This window comes from Zonotrichia albicollis, chromosome 6 (assembly GCF_047830755.1).
Source record: "Zonotrichia albicollis isolate bZonAlb1 chromosome 6, bZonAlb1.hap1, whole genome shotgun sequence".
In the NCBI taxonomy this organism is placed as follows: Eukaryota; Metazoa; Chordata; class Aves; order Passeriformes; family Passerellidae; genus Zonotrichia; species Zonotrichia albicollis.
Genome location: NC_133824.1, coordinates 61,570,413 through 61,586,423, shown reverse-complemented (window position 1 = coordinate 61,586,423; position 16,011 = coordinate 61,570,413). Strand labels below are relative to the sequence as shown.

The window sequence follows — 16,011 nt, the reverse complement described above, 5'->3', positions numbered from 1 at the left end:
AATCCCATCTAGTTTCATGGGCAGGGACACATGCCCATGAAATGAGGTGGGATTTAAGGTCCTTTCCTCCTGGGGAAGCTGGGATCCCACAGCCTGCCCCGGGGGCACCATCAGAGATGGGGTTCAGCCCTTCCCACAGCCCTAATGTTAAAAATAGCTTAGAAACTGTCGTTAAATAGTTGATAGATGGTTAAGCATGTACTGTTCATTTGGTTATTAGATTGTAGAAGGGGTTAAAAGGGGAGTTATGAGAAATCAGGTACTCAAGGTAACATAACACAGCTCAGTAAAGTGCAGCACACCCCAGACTGGACAGAGCTGTAATGTGCCAATCAAGTGCCTTAAACCTTCATGCAAATGAAGGATCCAAAAGGAAACCAATCCAAAGGGACAAAAAAGAGGATAAAAAGGAGCTTTTGACGCAGGGAAGCTGTGCCACTCCATTGGGGACATCAAGGATGAAGCAGTGCCGGCGCTGGGGCTGCTCAGCAGCGATGGCCCTGATGTTTCAGGTAGAGCAGCACAATTCAGTGGGTCAGAAGCCCCTTTTTGTCCTGTTTTTGTCCCTTTGGATTGGTTTATTTTTGGATCCTTCATTTGCATGAAGGTTTAAGGCTCTTGATTGGCCCATTGCAGTTCTGTGCAGGCTGACTCATTTGCCTTGGGGGTACCTTGGGGGTGCTGCACTTTACTGAGCTGTGTTATGGTACCTTGAGTACCTGATTTCTCATAACTCCCCTTTTAACCCCTTTTACAATATAATAACTGTTCCAGATTGCAATGCAAGATGTTTTCCATTACCATCTGTATGGCAGATTACCTTTGCCAAGTGGGCAGTTTGCCTTATCTCTCTCTTTGAGTGATCACACCCACTCCTCCCTCGGGAGGGAACATCTGCTGATAACAGCCATTGAATGTCCCTGCGTGGCTGATAAGAACTACAGCATCCCATTGGGAGATGGGAGCCCAGAGGGAGGAGCCAAGCATTCCTGCCTGGATACAATCTGGGGATTCTGGAACACCAGCCAAGCATTCCTACCTGGGTATAATCCGGAGATTCTGGAACACCAGCCAAGCATTCCTGCCTGGATACAATCTGGGGATTCTGGAACACCAGCCAAGCATTCCTGCCTGGATATAATCCGGAGATTCTGGAACACCAGCCAAGCATTCCTGCCTGGATACAATCTGGAGATTCTGGAACACCAGCACGGCTTCTCCACTGGATTCCCCAGAGGATTTGCCTCCTCCCCTGGATCTCCACAGGCAGAATACATCCTTCTCTACAGGATCCCTGCTCCAGCAGAACCAGCCCTGACACTGCAGGAGGGCTGAGCCACAATTCCAATGGCACTGCTGCCAACAGCCTGACCCACAGGGTGTCAGGCTGGGTTCTGACTCTGTCAGGGTTGTTCTAGTGTACTGCATTGTTTATCTTTTTATCCTTTTATTTTTCTCCTTTCCCTATTAAAGAACTGTTATTTCTGCTCCCATATATTTTTGCCTGCGAGCCCCTTAATTTAAAATTTATGGCAATTCAGAGGGGTGGGGAGGGTTCACATTCTCCATTTCAGGGGAGGCTCCTGCCTTCCTTAGCAGACTCCCGTCTTTCCAAACCAAAACATAACCAAATCAACGGCACACGCATAACTATCTGTCAACTATTTAACAGCAGTTTCTAACCGATTTTCAACACTAACAAACCCAAATCTCTCCCCAAAACCTCTTTCCAGCTCATCTCTCCTCTCCTGACCTCCTGGGGCCTCCATCCCTGACCCTGCAGCCCCGGAGGGCTCGGGGGGGTGACTAATCCCAGCAATTAGCCTCGTTCCCTGCATTTATCCGCTTCCTGCCTTTGTCTGCCCCTGACAGCTCCTGGGAGCAGCAAATCCTCTCCCGGCCGCATTTCCCCGGCCCCATCTGCCCCGCCAGCCTTTGTCCCGCTGGGTGAGGAGGTTATTGCCCCTCGACACGTGTCCCCTGCATCCTCTGTGACCAAAATCCAGCGCCAGCAGTGCCAGGGTCAGCAGGGCCCGCCCGGGCTGCAGGAGGATGGATTTGTTCTGTAAATTGGAGACGAATGCAGCGCCGGCGGCATTGCAGGCTAAAAGGGATTTTAGGGCTGAGTGATCCCGGCTAAATGGGGACAGAGGGATTGGGGGAGCTGGAAATTCAATGGGAAATCGCGGCACACATGGGCAGCACATTTGGGAGCTGCCTGCTCCGCCCAGGACGGGCTGTGCTCCCACAGGGACACACGGACATCCAGAGGGATGGAAATCCTCCCATGTGTGGGGTTCACAGCCTTTCCGTGCCTAAAGCAATCAGCCAGCCTGCTTGGATTTAATTATTATGTTTCTTGAGGTTTTATTTTATTTTTTACTTCAGGATTTTTCTCCCCTTAAACTGAGATTGAAATCTTTTGGGGATTTTTTTTTTCCCCAAGGAGGTTTGGGCTGCTCGTGAAGGAAGGAAAAGAGAGATGGAGGGAAAAAGGGATGGAGAGAAGGAAGGATGGATTTGGGTTGAAAGGGATCTTAAAAATCATCCCGTTCCACCCTGTGCTATGGGCAGGGACACCTTCTACCATCCCAGGCTGCTCCAAGCCCTGTCCAGCCTGGCCTTGGGCACTGCCAGGGATCCAGGGGCAGCCACAGCTGCTCTGGCAATTCCAGCCCAGCCAGGAATTCCCAATTCCCAATCTCCCATCCATCCCTGCCCTCTGGCACTGGGAGCCATTCCCTGGCTCCTGTCCCTCCATCCCTTGTCCCCAGTCCCTCTCCAGCTCTCCTGGAGCCCCTTCAGGCCCTGTCAGGGGCTCTGAGCTCTCCCTGGAGCCTTCTCCTCTCCAGGGGAACATTCCCAGCTCTCCCAGCCTGGCTCCAGCCCTTGGAGCCGCTCCAGGTCCCTCTGATGCTGGGGGCAGCACTTTGGGTGGGATGGGATGGGCCGGGTGGCGCTGGGCACGGCAGGGAGGGGAGGAAAAGGAGCGGGGTGGGGCGGGGAGCGGGGCCGGTCCCGGTGAGCCCAGAAATCCCGGTAATCCCAACAAAACCCGGTGATCCCGGGCGCTGCCGCCGCCTGCCGCCCGCAGCGGGACGCGCAGCCCGCGCCGATGGGACACACGGACCCGCGGGACGGACACACGGACCCACGGAAGGACACACGGACCCGCGGGACCCCTCGCTGTGCCCCCCCAGCCCCGCTGGTCCCTGCTCAGGACAAGCGCCCCCCTCACACTCCCCGGGGTGGCACAGCCGGGACACAGGGGATGGTCAGAGCTGCACCCGGGACACACCGGGGCCCAACAGGTGCCTTCCTTCTGTTCGCCTTTCCCCTTTTTTCATTTTCTTTCTCCCTTTTTCCTTTTCTTTTCCCCCTTTCCTTTCCCCTCTCCTCTTCCCTTCCTTCCCCCTTTTTCCTTTTCCTCTCCCTCTCCTCTTTTTCCCTTCCTTCCTTCCTCCTTTTTCCTTTTCCTTCTCCTTTCTTCTCCTTTTTCCTTTCATTTTCTCTCATTTCCTTCCCCCTTTTTCCTTTTCTTTTTCTTTTCCTTTTTCCTTTTATTTTCTCTCATTTCCTTCCCTCTTTTTCCCTTTCCTTTCCTTTCCTTTCCGCTTTCATTTTCTCTCATTTCCTTCCCCCCTTTTCCTTTTCTTTTTCCTTTCCTTTCTCCTTTCATTTTCTCTCATTTCCTTCCCCCCTTTTCCTTTTCTTTTTCCTTTCCTTTCTCCTTTCATTTTCTCTCATTTCCTTCCCCCCTTTTCCTTTTCTTTTTCCTTTCCTTTCTCCTTTCATTTTCTCTCATTTCCTTCCCCCCTTTTCCTTTTCTTTTTCTTCTCCTTTCTCCTTTCATTTTCTCTCATTTCCTTCTCCCCTTTTCCTTTTCTTTTTCCTTTCCTTTCCCCTTTCATTTTCTCTCCTTTCCTTCCCCCCTTTTCCTTTTCTTTTTCCTTTCCTTTCCCCTTTCATTTTCTCTCCTTTCCTTCCCCCTTTTTCCTTTCCTTTTTCCTTTCCTTTCTCCTTTCATTTTCTCTCATTTCCTTCCCCCCTTTTCTTTTTCCTTTCCTTTTTCCTTTCATTTTCTCTCATTTCCTTCCCCCCTTTTCTTTTTCCTTTCCTTTTTCCTTTCATTTTCTCTCATTTCCTTCCCCCCTTTTCTTTTTCCTTTCCTTTTTCCTTTCATTTTCTCTCATTTCCTTCCCCCCTTTTCTTTTTCCTTTCCTTTTTCCTTTCATTTTCTCTCATTTCCTTCCCCCCTTTTCTTTTTCCTTTCCTTTTTCCTTTCATTTTCTCTCATTTCCTTCCCCCCTTTTCTTTTTCCTTTCCTTTTTCCTTTCATTTTCTCTCATTTCCTTCCCCCCTTTTCTTTTTCCTTTCCTTTTTCCTTTCATTTTCTCTCATTTCCTTCCCCCCTTTTCTTTTTCCTTTCCTTTTTACTTTCATTTTCTCTCATTTCCTTCCCCCTTTTTCCTTTCCTTTCCTTTATTTTTCTTTTTCCTTTCCTTTCCTTTTTCCTTCCCTTCCCTTCCCCTTTTCTTTCTTTTCTAATTCCCTTCCTCCCTCTCTTTCCTCCCCGCCTTTCTCCCCCCCCCCACCCCGTCCCTCCCCATTCCCGGCCCGATCCCTCCCTGTTCTCCCCCCGCATTTCCAGGTCCCTCCCAGCCCTGCCCGGCTCCCCCTGCCCGTGGCTCCCCCTCGGTTGTGCTGGAAACTCCCCCGATCCCAAACCCGCTTTCCTTCCCCTTCCCGGCCGTGCCTGGCCCGGGACAAACCCTTGTGCAATGCCCGGCACAGCGTTGCTCCATCTCCCTCCCCTCTGTTCCTGATGGGATGGGATGGGATGGGATGGGATGGGATGGGATGGGATGGGATGGGATGGGATGGGATGGGATGGGATGGGATGGGATGGGATGGGATGCGATGCCGGCAGCCCCCGGACCCTCCCAGGGCGCAATTCCCAACACAACTCCCGATTTCCCGGGGTTTTTATCCTCCCCCGGACCTGCCCGCAGCTGGGAACAATCGGCGGGGCCGCAGCCGCCGGCTCAGGGCGGGGATGGCGCCGTCCCCAAGAGGAGCGAAAATCCCAAAGTCCCAAAGTCCCAAAGTCCCCTCTGCTGGCGACGCCGCCACAGGCAGGATGGGGGGAAGCGCTGGATGCGTTTATCAAATTAAATCGGGGAGGTTTGGGCTTGTATAAGGTGCTCGGTGCGTGTTCCCAGAAAAAAAAAACAAATAAAAACACTTTAAAGAACCCCAAAAACACCCCAAAAAACCAAACCAAACAAAAACCCCAAAAAACCAAACCAAACAAAAAACCTCAGCAAAGAAAACAAAGAAGAAAAAGAATTTTAAGACCCTGTTCCTTTTAAACAAAGAAACCCCCAAAACAAAACAAAGGAGAAAAGGAACAAAAAAGCCCCAAACAAAAAAGAAACCCCAAAACCAATACCAAAAAAAAACTCAAAAAAACCAAAAAACACACCCAAAATAAAACCAAAACAACAATAAAAAATCAAAAACCAAACAAAAACCCAAACAAACAAACAAAAACCCCAAAAACAAAACAAAGGAGAAAAAGAACAAAAAAACTTAAAAGGAACAAAAAAACCCAAAAACAAAACAAAAAAAAGGAACAAAAAAGCCCCAAACAAAAATGAAACCCCAAAACCAATACCAAAAAAACCCTCAAAAAACCAAAAAAACACACCCAAAATAAAACCAAAACAAAAAAAAACCAAAAAAAAACCCCCAAAAAAATTCCAAATAAAACCAAAAGAAAAAAATCCCAAAAACCAAAAAACCCCATCTAAAATAAAACCCCAAAACCAAAAACAAAACCCCAAAAACAACAACAAAAAACCCTCCAACAAAACAAACCAACAAAAAAAAAAATCAAAAAACCCCCCAAAAAACAAAGAAAACCAAACAGACAAACAAAAGTAAATAAATTTAAAAAAAAAACCAAATTAACCAAAAAAAAACCCAACCCAAACCCCACTGTTCTGAGGGATGAAAAACCCCAGCATGTCCCCAGGGTGAGGGTTCCCCATCTTTGTGCCCCCATCCCTGGGTGCCACCCCGAGCTCTCAGCACATCCTTTTGGCAACTCCTGCCTCCATCAGGGAGCTGGGAATCCCCAAACCCCCAAATCCCCAAACTCCCAAATCCCCAAACTCCCAAATTCCCAAACTCCCAAACCCCCAAACCCTCAAATCCCCCAACCCCCAAACCCTCAAATCCCCAAACCCCCAAATCCCCAAATCCCCAAACCCCCGAATCCCCAAATCCTCAAACCCCCAAACTCCCAAATCCCCAAACCCCCAAATTCCCAAATCCCTGAATTCCCAAACCCCCAAATCCCCAAATCCTCAAACCCCCAAATCCTCAAACTCCCAAACTCCCAAATCCCCAAATCCTCAAATCCCCAAACTCCCAAATCCCCAAACTCCCAAATCCCCAAACCCCCGAATTCCCAAATCCCCGAATCCCCAAACCCCCAAATCCTCAAACCCCCAAACCCCCAAACTCCCAAATTCCCAAACCCCCAAATCCCCAAACCCCCAAATCCTCAAACCCCCAAACCCCCAAACTCCCAAATTCCCAAACCCCCAAATTCCCAAACCCCCAAATCCTCATACCCCCAAATCCCCAAATCCTGCCACCTGGAAAGAGTGAAAATCTGAAATCCTGTTCAGTCTGGGGGAAGCAGAGCTGGGGAAGGAGCCCAGGAGGGTCCCCGGGATGGGGCTGGAAGCACCAGGGAGAGGCTCCCAGGCAAGGAAAAAGCTTTTCCCAGCCTGGGAATGTCCAGCAGGAGCTGCCAAAGCCTCAGTTCCAGCCCTCCAAAACCCTCCTGGGGATCTAAATGAGGGTTTCCAGACACCAGGATAAACACTTCCAAAGGGAGAGCTGAGTGAAAGGAGAGAATCCCGTGCTCCTGACAAAGAGCAGGCAGGCAGCAGAGACACTGGAAGGAAAAGCCAGGCTTGGGAAAAAATATGGTACAGAAGCAAGGCAGGAGCTCCTCACCAAAATCTGGCAAGGAAAAGCTGGAAGGAAAAGCCAGGCTTGGAAAAAACTCAGTACAGAAGCAAGGCAGGAACTCCTCACCAAAATCTGGCAGGGAGAAGCTGGAAGGAGAAGCCAGGCTTGGAAAATTTTGGTAAAGAAGCAAGGCAGGAAATCCTCACCAAAATCTGGCAAGGAAAAGCCAGGCTTGGAAAAAATTGGTAAAGAAGCAAGGCAGGAGATCCTCACCAAAATCTGGCAGGGAGAAGCTGTAAAGAAAAGCCAGGCTTGGAAAAACTCATCACAGCAGCAGGGCAGGAGCTCCTCACCAGAATCTGGCAAGGAAAACCTGGAAGGAGAAGCCAGGCTTGGAAAAATTTGGTAAAGACGCAAGGCAGCAGATCTTCACCAAAATCTGGCAAGGAAAACCTAGAAGGAAAAGCCAGGCTTGGAAAAAAACTCAGCACAGAAGCAAGGCAGGAGATCCTCACCAAACCAGGCAAGGAAAAGCTGGAAGGAAAAGCCAGGCTTGGAAAAAACTCATCACAGCAGCAGGGCAGGAGATCCTCACCAAAATCTGGCAGGGAGAAGCTGTAAAGAAAAGCCAGGCTTGGAAAAATCTTGGTACAGCAGCAAGGCAGGAGATCCTCAGCAAAATCTGGCAAGGAAAAGCTGGAAGGAGTCAACAAAAGTTTTGGGAAAAAACCAAAAAACGAAACAACTAAAATTCCTTGTGGATGCTTCAAGTTTTTCCAGCTCCTCATTTGTCTCTGGGGTTTGTGGCTGCTTTTTCTTCCGTTTTGGGTTGTTTTTATTCCGGTTTTTTTTTTTTTTTCCCTCCTCCTCTCCTCCAGGAATGTGACCAGCCAGAAGAGGGTCACGTCGGAAGAGTGACGAATGCACGGGGCAGATTCGTCATCCTTGGCGATGAGACTTTCTCCAAATAATTTTCCCCTCTCCTAATAGCCGCAATTTATGCAAATGACCCCCGGGGAAGAGCTAAATGGGGATTTGATGGGACCTGGCTGCCCACGCCCGGAGATGGAGGAGGGAGATGAGTCTGTGCTTACATTCCTGGCTGGACACCTCTCCCAGCCTGAGCCTGGCTCCAGGGATCCATCCCTGTCCACAGGGAAGGATGGGCACTTGTTGGAGCCCTGCATGCCTGAGAATTTTAGATTTTCTGTGTTTAAAGGCACAGACCCTCAGGAGAGCAAGAAGGATCAGCCTCCCTAAAATCTCTATCTTGCTCTATACATATTATTACATTCTAAACCCTTAAACTCTAAGTTTTCTACCCTGTGGCATTACACACTTCTATTCAAACTCCCCACCCATAAACTCAGTTCTGTCATTCCATTTTGGAAGCTTCTCCACAACCTCAGGTCAATGCAGTGTTCTCTTGAGGGTTTGTGCCTTTTAACAGAGAAAATCTCAATTTCTCAGCATCCAGGCTTCCAGCAGGCCCTTGATGTGTTTGGCCATCCTCAGCAGCAGGGGAAGGAATCCAGACAGGTGGAATCATCCCCAGCCTCACCTGCACTGGGTGGTGCCTCCCGTGCCTGCTCCCAGGGCATCAGAGCCACACTGATGGTCCCAAAAATTCCCTTCTCCATCCCAGGCTGTCCCCATGGAGCAGTGCAGGGGGAAAGGAGCAGCAGCACCTCCTGATCCTTCGGGGTTTCCAGCTGGTGCAACCCGGGGCAGCACCCACCTCCAGCAGGGGCTGGGTTTGGTCTCAGTTCTTCCTCCTCCTCTTGGCAAGTGTGGAATTGCCACTGACCTTGGCCTTGTGGTGGCTGTGCAGGGACTTTCCCATGCTGGGGAAGCAGCCCAGACTGCATTCTCTTCCCCTTCAGAGCAGATGTGGAGTGTGTGGGGTCACAGCTCAGCTGATCCCATCCCTGGGGTGGTCACAGGACCCAGAATGGTTTGGGTAGGAAAGCATCTTTAAAAGACATCCAGTGCCACCCCCTGCCATGGCAGGGACAATTTCCGCCATCCCAGGCTGCTCCAGGCCCTGCCCAGCCTGGCCTTGGGCACTGCCAGGGATCCAGGGGCAGCCACAGCTGCTCCGGGCACCCTGTGCCAGTGGGTCCTCCCTGGCATTTCCAGCATCACAGCAGCTGCTCCAGGGATCAGGACAGGCATTGTGCTCCCCCTAAATCAGCTCTGCAGAGGTGCTGGGCCCTCCTTCCCCACCTTCACCCTGGGGAAAAGCTGAGGGATCACATCTGCCTTCCCCCATTCCCTGCTGCTGGGATTCCCGCAGGGACCAGAGCGCAGGGTCAGCTCGGGAAGGCGCTGGGTGTTTTCCAGGAGCTATTTTGGAGGGTTTCACTCGGATTGCTTCCCAGGGCAGCCTGAATTTCCTCTCCCCGGGGGCCCCAGGCAGGAAGCGGCCTCTGGGTTCGCGCTCAGCCCTAATGAGGGCAGCACTTCAACACCGACCGACCGTGGGTGAGAGCTGAGCTGCAACGAGTTTATCTTGATTTCTTCCGGACCCGGGACTTTCCCTTGCTCTGCCACAAACAGTCCCTGCCCTCACTGCTGGAGGAATCACAAGAGCTACCACTAAAACCTGCCGTGCTGAGTCTGGCCCCTCAAACCCCCTTTCCCGTCCCTGCTGTCATCTTGATACTCCCCTGCCCTTCGAGTACACTCATCCAGGGTAGCAAGGAGTTCTCTGAGAGCAGACAGGCACGGTTTCGTGCTTATTCATCATCACATGCATCCTGCAAGGCGCTGTGTGTGTGTTTGCAGCCGCGGGGCTGCGGTCGGAGCTGCTTTTCCTGACAGGAGCTCCGGGGACTTTTCCCGGGCTTTGCCGCTGGCACAGAGGGCACTGCCAGGGCTGGGGGATCAGAAACACCTGCGGGATGGGCTGCAGGCAGATGTGCCACCTGCTCATAGCCTAAAATCCCAGAATTGTTTGGCTTGGAAGGGATCTGAAGGATCACCCCGTTCGTGCTGCGGCGGGTAGGGACACTTAGCACTGCTTTGGCTTGTGGCCTGTGATACCCGCAGGGAATCAGCCCCAGCGCCTTTCCCTGTCTGTGTGAGGGCTCAGCTCCTGCCCTGGGCCCTGTCACCCCCAAGGAATCAGCCCCAGCGCCTTTCCCTGTTCTGTGTGAGGGCTCAGCCCGAGTCCTGGGCGCTGTCACCCCCAGGGAATCAGCCCCAGCGCCTTTCTCTGGGCTCAGCCCCAGCCCTGGGCCCTGTCACCCCCAGGGAATCAGCCCCAGCGCCTTTCCCTGGGCTCAGCCCCAGCCCTGGGCGCTGCCACCCCTCCAGGGGCTCTGTCCCCCCTCTCCCGTCACTCGCCCACGGTGCTCGGACCCCGCACCCGTCACCCCCTCGGGGCTCAGCCCTGTCCCCCTCCCGCACCCCCACCCCGAGGGGCTCAGCTCCAGCTCCCTCCGTGCCGTGTCCGTTCCCAGAGCCCCTCTGGGACCCTCACCCTGGCACTCACCCCGGCCCTTCCCCTCCCTCCTCCTGGGGGATCAGCGCGGCCCCCCCGCTCCACAGCCCAGCTCCGACGGCCGGGGCGGGCCGGGCGGGACAAGGGGCTGTCCCAGGGGCCGTGCCCGCTTGCACCGCACCTCCTCCTCCTCCTCCCGCTTTGCTCTCTCCGAGAGCGGGGACCGTCACCACGGGCAGCCGCGGCGCGGTGCGGTGCGCTCCGTCCATCCATCCCATCGCGTTCATCGCATCCCATCCCGGTGCGGGGTTCAGTCCCATCGCGGTGCGTGGGGACATTCCCGGCGGAGCGGGGCATCCCTGGCAGCGCATCCCGGAGCGGGGCAATCCCATGGAGGCCGAGGGTTACCGCTGCCGCAGCAGCCGCCACATCGAGAGCGGCCAGTCGGCCGTGCCCAGCTCGGTGCTGTTCTCCGCCGGCCTTTTGGGGAACGTGCTGGCGCTGCTGCTGCTGGGCCAGCACCGCCGCCGCTCCCGCTCCTCGCCCGGGGGCCGCCCGCCGCGGGTCTCGGCTTTCTACGTGCTGGTGACAGCGCTGGCGGTCACCGACCTGCTGGGCAAGTGCCTGATCAGCCCCATGGTGCTGGCAGCCTACGCCTACAACCGCAGCCTCAGCCAGCTGGGGCCGCCCGTGCGCGGCGAGGAGCAGCCGGGGGTGCTGTGCCAGCTCTTCGCCTTCCTCATGGCTTTCTTCGGGCTGGCCCCCACGCTGCTGCTGCTGGCCATGGCTCTGGAGTGCTGGCTGTCGCTGGGCCACCCCTATTTCTACCGGCGGCACCTGACGCGGCGGCTGGGCGCGGCGCTGGGCCCGGCGGCCGCGGGGCTGTGCGCGCTGTTCTGCGCGCTGCCGCTGCTGGGCTTCGGCGAGCCCATGCAGTACTGCCCGGGCACCTGGTGCTTCATCCGCATGGCCGGCGGCGGCCCGGGCCGCCTGGGCTTCCCCGTGCTCTACGCCAGCCTGATGGGCTTGCTGGTGCTGGCCATCGTGGCGTGCAACGTGAGCAGCATGCGGCAGCTGTACGGCATGGCCCGCAGGCAGCCCCGCCGCGGGACGGCCCCGGGCCCCGCCGCCCCGCACATGGAGGAGCTCGATCACCTCGTCCTGCTGGCGCTCATGACCGTGCTCTTCACCGTCTGCTCGCTGCCGCTCATCGTGAGTAATCCCGGCAGAATCGCGCTGCCCCTGCGAGGGAGGGTGGGGGGGGATGCTTTGGGTCGGTCAGTGCGTGGAATCCTTTGGGAAGGATCCTGTCCGCAGCACCATGCTGTGGCAGGGAGGTTGGATTGATGGTTTGGCTCCCTTGGAGTAGTTCCCCACCCTGTCCATAGCGGTCAGGCACGCTGGAATCACCCCATGCCCCAGCGGGTGGTTGGTGCATTAATCCATTTGGAAAAATACCCTTTCTTAGCACCATCTCCTGACAGGGAGGTTGGATTGATGATTTGGCCCCTTTGGAGTTGTTCCCCACCCTGTCCATGGGGGTCAGCACGCTGGAATCACCCCACGCCCCATTGCTCGGTGCATTAATCCATTAGGAAAAATATCCCTTAGCACCATGCTCTCACAGGGAGATTGGATTGATGATCTGGCCCCTTTGGAATAGCTCCCACCCTGACCAGGGGGTCAGGCTGTTGTTAAAGCCCCCTGGAATATCCCCCCCGCCAGCACCACTCACTGGAGAGGTCAGAGCTCTGATTTTGGGATAAACCCTGACACCACCACCAGCTCCTGGGGGCCAAGGCTTTGCCTGCTTCCAAATCCTGCCCCACTCTGCCCACAGGCACCAGGTCACTGCCTAAAACTCCTTGGAATAACCCCCCCCACCACCACCCCCCCCCATTCCCAGGGGTCAGGAGCTGTTTAAGCCCCTTGGAATAAACTCTGGAGCCACCCCCCATTCCTGGGGGTGCCAGGAGATCATTGCTTTAGTCCTTTGTGAGTAATCCACCCCTCCAAGGGTCAGGTTATGACTTTAATCCCCTTGGAAGAAATCCCCCCTTGCTCCACTCTCCCATTCTGGGAGGTTCCCCACCCTCGACACAAGCACCACATTCCCAGTCCTCAATTTACTGAAATTAATTAAAGAAATTAAATTTATTTAATAATAACAAACAATCAAATAAAACAATCAATTTTAATTAAAGATTATGTCAGATAATTACTTTGTCCCCCCTCTGAGTGTCCCCCCACCCTACCCTAGAGATCTGAGTGTTGCTTTAACCCCCATGGAATAATGTCCAACACCCATCCTGGGATGGGGGAATGAATTCATTGTTTAATCCTCCTGGAATAACCCCAACAACCCCACCACCCTGTCCTAGGGGTTGATTTACTGCTCAAATTTCCTGGGAATATTTGCCCCCCATCCCACTCTGTCACAAGCAGGGTCATTCCATTGCCCCTCCCTGGAATACCCAATGCCAGCACCACATCCCCAGGGGTCAGCTCATTGGTTTAACCCCTTAAAACAACCCCCATCATCACCTCTCTGTGCCCCAGGTGTTGGAGGGGTCAGTGAATTATTCTATCTGAGTGTCCCCTCCCCATCCCAGTTTGCTGCTTTAACTCCATTGGAATTACACCCACCCCTATCCCATCACCATCCCTCTGTTCCTCTGAGGGGTTTAAGGTTTGGGAGGGGGTGTCAGTTCCTTGCATCAGACCCCTTAATAACCTCCTGTTCCCCCCCTTATCAACCCTTCAAAACCCCCCATTCCCACCCCTGTCAGACCCCTCAATTGCCCCCCTCCCCATTCCCACCCTTATCAACTCTTCAAAACCCCCATTCCCATCCTTATCAGAGCCTTCAAAACCTCCATTCCCACCCCATGAGACCCCTCAATAATCCCCCATTCCCATCTCATCAGACCCCTCAAACCTTCCCATTCCCACCCTTATCAGACCCTTCAATAGCCCCCCCCCCGTCCCCACCCTTATCAACCCTTCAAAATCCCCATTCCCACCCGTATCAGACCCCTCAACAATCCCCATTCCCACCTTTATCAGATCTTTCAAAACCCCCCATTCCCACCCTTATCACACCCTTCAAAATCTCCATTCCCACCCTTATCAACCCTTCAAAATCCCCCATCTCCACTCTTATCAACTCTTCAAAATCTCCCCTCTCCACCCTTATCAACCCTTCAGAACTCCCCATTCCCACGCCTATCAGACCCCTCAATTGCCCCCCATTCCCACCCTTATCACCCTCTCAGTAACCCCCCATCTCCACCCCCGTGTCCCAAAGCTGCTGGGCAGATCCAGCTCCCTGTGACCACCCCAAAATCCTTCACTTCTGCCCCAGGGATGGGAGACCCCCGGCAGGAGGGACCCCTCTGTGCCCCCTTTGTCCCCCACTCCTGGGTGGCTCAGATCATGCACTTCCACCTTTCCATGAGTGGGATCCTGCACTTCCACCTTTCCATGAGTGGGATCCTGCACTTCCATCTTTCCATGGGTGCGGTTCCTGCACTTCCACCTTTCCATGGCTCAGATTCTGCACTTCCACCATTCCATGGGTCAGATCCTGCACTTCCACCTTTCCATGGCTCAGATTCTGCACTCCCACCTTTCCATGAGTGGGATCCTTCAGTTCCACCTTTCCATGGGTGGGGTCCTGCACTTCCACCATTCCATGGGTGGGGTTCTGCACTTCCACCTTTCCATGGCTCAGATCTTGCACTTCCACCTTTCCATCACCCTCTGCAGGCAGAGCTGTTGCCACAGGCGGGGCCACCCCATAGTCAGGGTGGGAGCTGTGCATGGGTGACAATTTCCACATCCTCTTCCTGTCACCTCTGGAGCCACCCCATGAGGTGTCAGCCACCCACAGCCCTGGCACAGCTGGGCTCAAACTGGTTTTGTCACCAACCCAGGCTGAATCCCTGCTGAGTTATCCAATGGATGCTGGATCCCATTTCCATGGCAAGGGGACCAGCACAAGTGGAGTGCCCCAGCCTTGGGGACAGAGCAGCACTTGCTCTGTTGTTGATGTTGTTGGATGATTCCTTCATCCATGAAGAATTCCTGGTCACTGGGACCACATTTCCACCTCCAACCTCCTTTTCCTGATAGGATGTGCTATCCCTGAGCCACAACCATCCCTGACCCAGCCCCACTCCCAGCTGCATCCACAACCCACAGTAACCCCCATCTCCACCCCCATGTCCCAAAGCTGTTGGGCAGATCCAGCTCCCTGTGACCACCCCAAAATCCTCTCACTTCTTCCCCAGGGATGGGATCCCCCCGGCAAGAGGGACCCCTCTGTGCCCCCTTTGTCTCCTGATCCCACCCATGGGGTTAAAACTCCTTTTGCTGCCCTGGCAATATTTTTACCCCCACCACAGCACGACCTCCTTTAATTTCCTTCCCTAACTTCTCCCATTCCGTGGATATTTATTTATTTTTCCCCCCAGATCCGTGCCTACATGGGCGCCTTCGCCGCCGATTTCAACGAGAACGCCGACCTGAGCGCGCTGCGCTTCCTCTCCGTCAACTCCATCGTGGACCCCTGGGTGTTCATCATCTTCCGCACCTCCGTGTTCCGCTCCTTCGTGCGCCGCGTCTGCCGCCGCCTGGGCTCCCGCAGAGCCTCGCTGTCCCCCCGGGGTGCTGCTGACAGCCCCTTCTGTCCCCACCGGCCAGCCCCGCCGCCGCCCGGCATCCCCTGAGCCAGCGCCGCCACGCGCAGCGCGCGAGGATGAGGAGCGAGCCTTCGGCCCCCAGCCCTGCCCTGGAGCATCCCGAGGTGCCACAGAGCGCTGGCAGGGTGGGGACGGCGTCCAGCTCGCCGTGAAGGGTTTCTATGCCCTGCCCAGGTTGTGGTTTTGCCCCAGAGAGGATCCGGGATCTGCTGGGATGTGGGGATGTTCCGAGCAGCAGCGATTTGTGGAGGGGCTGGGGAGAGCCCGGCTCCAGGATGCAGAAGGGCTTTGGAGTGTGGTTCAGGAGAAGTGAGGGTGTGTCCCTGTGGAATAAAAGTGGTTCGGTGTTTCATCACCTCGGCCTGTGCGTGATCCCATTCCGTGCCAAGGAATGGGTTTGGGGTGTCCCCAGACTGGGTGAGGAGCAGGAGGCACTCTGAAATTCCAGCAGCAATTGCTGGTGTGAGGAGGAGCTGGATGCAGGTGGAATCCCTCCCTGGCACCCCTGGAATCCCTCCCTCCACCTCTGCCCAGGATCTTCCCTATTCCCAAGGCAGGGCTGTGGTTTGTCCGCCCTTATCTCGCTCTCCTCTGGCAAACTCCGAGCACTGATGTTGCATTTGTGCTCTCAGCCGTACCTGTTGTGCTGTAATTATTTAAATTCAGTATTTATGGCTGTCCTGAGCCTCAATGAGAGCAGTAATTGAGAGAACACAGAGCCTGGCGTGCAAGAGGGCAATCCTTTTAATGGGAGATCCATTTCCTCTCGAGCACAGGTTGAATTAAATACTGGATCTAATTTTTGCCTTAAGTGACCATTTAGGCCAAAAAACATCACGATGACCAAGTGTTGAGTGCCCTTGGAGGAGACAGAGG

The 16,011-nt window shown here is 54.2% G+C and overlaps 1 protein-coding gene across 1 annotated transcript; it reads left to right on the top strand.

Annotated features, from left to right (window-relative positions):
- Positions 1-10,250: 10,250 nt before the first annotated feature.
- On the top strand, positions 10,251-15,490 carry PTGDR (prostaglandin D2 receptor). The gene is made up of 2 exons (XM_074544072.1): positions 10,251-11,644; positions 14,908-15,490. Exons 1-2 carry the CDS (start codon positions 10,823-10,825, stop codon positions 15,160-15,162), a joined length of 1,077 nt encoding a protein of 358 aa, XP_074400173.1. The 5' UTR covers positions 10,251-10,822; the 3' UTR covers positions 15,163-15,490.
- Positions 15,491-16,011: the final 521 nt, after the last annotated feature.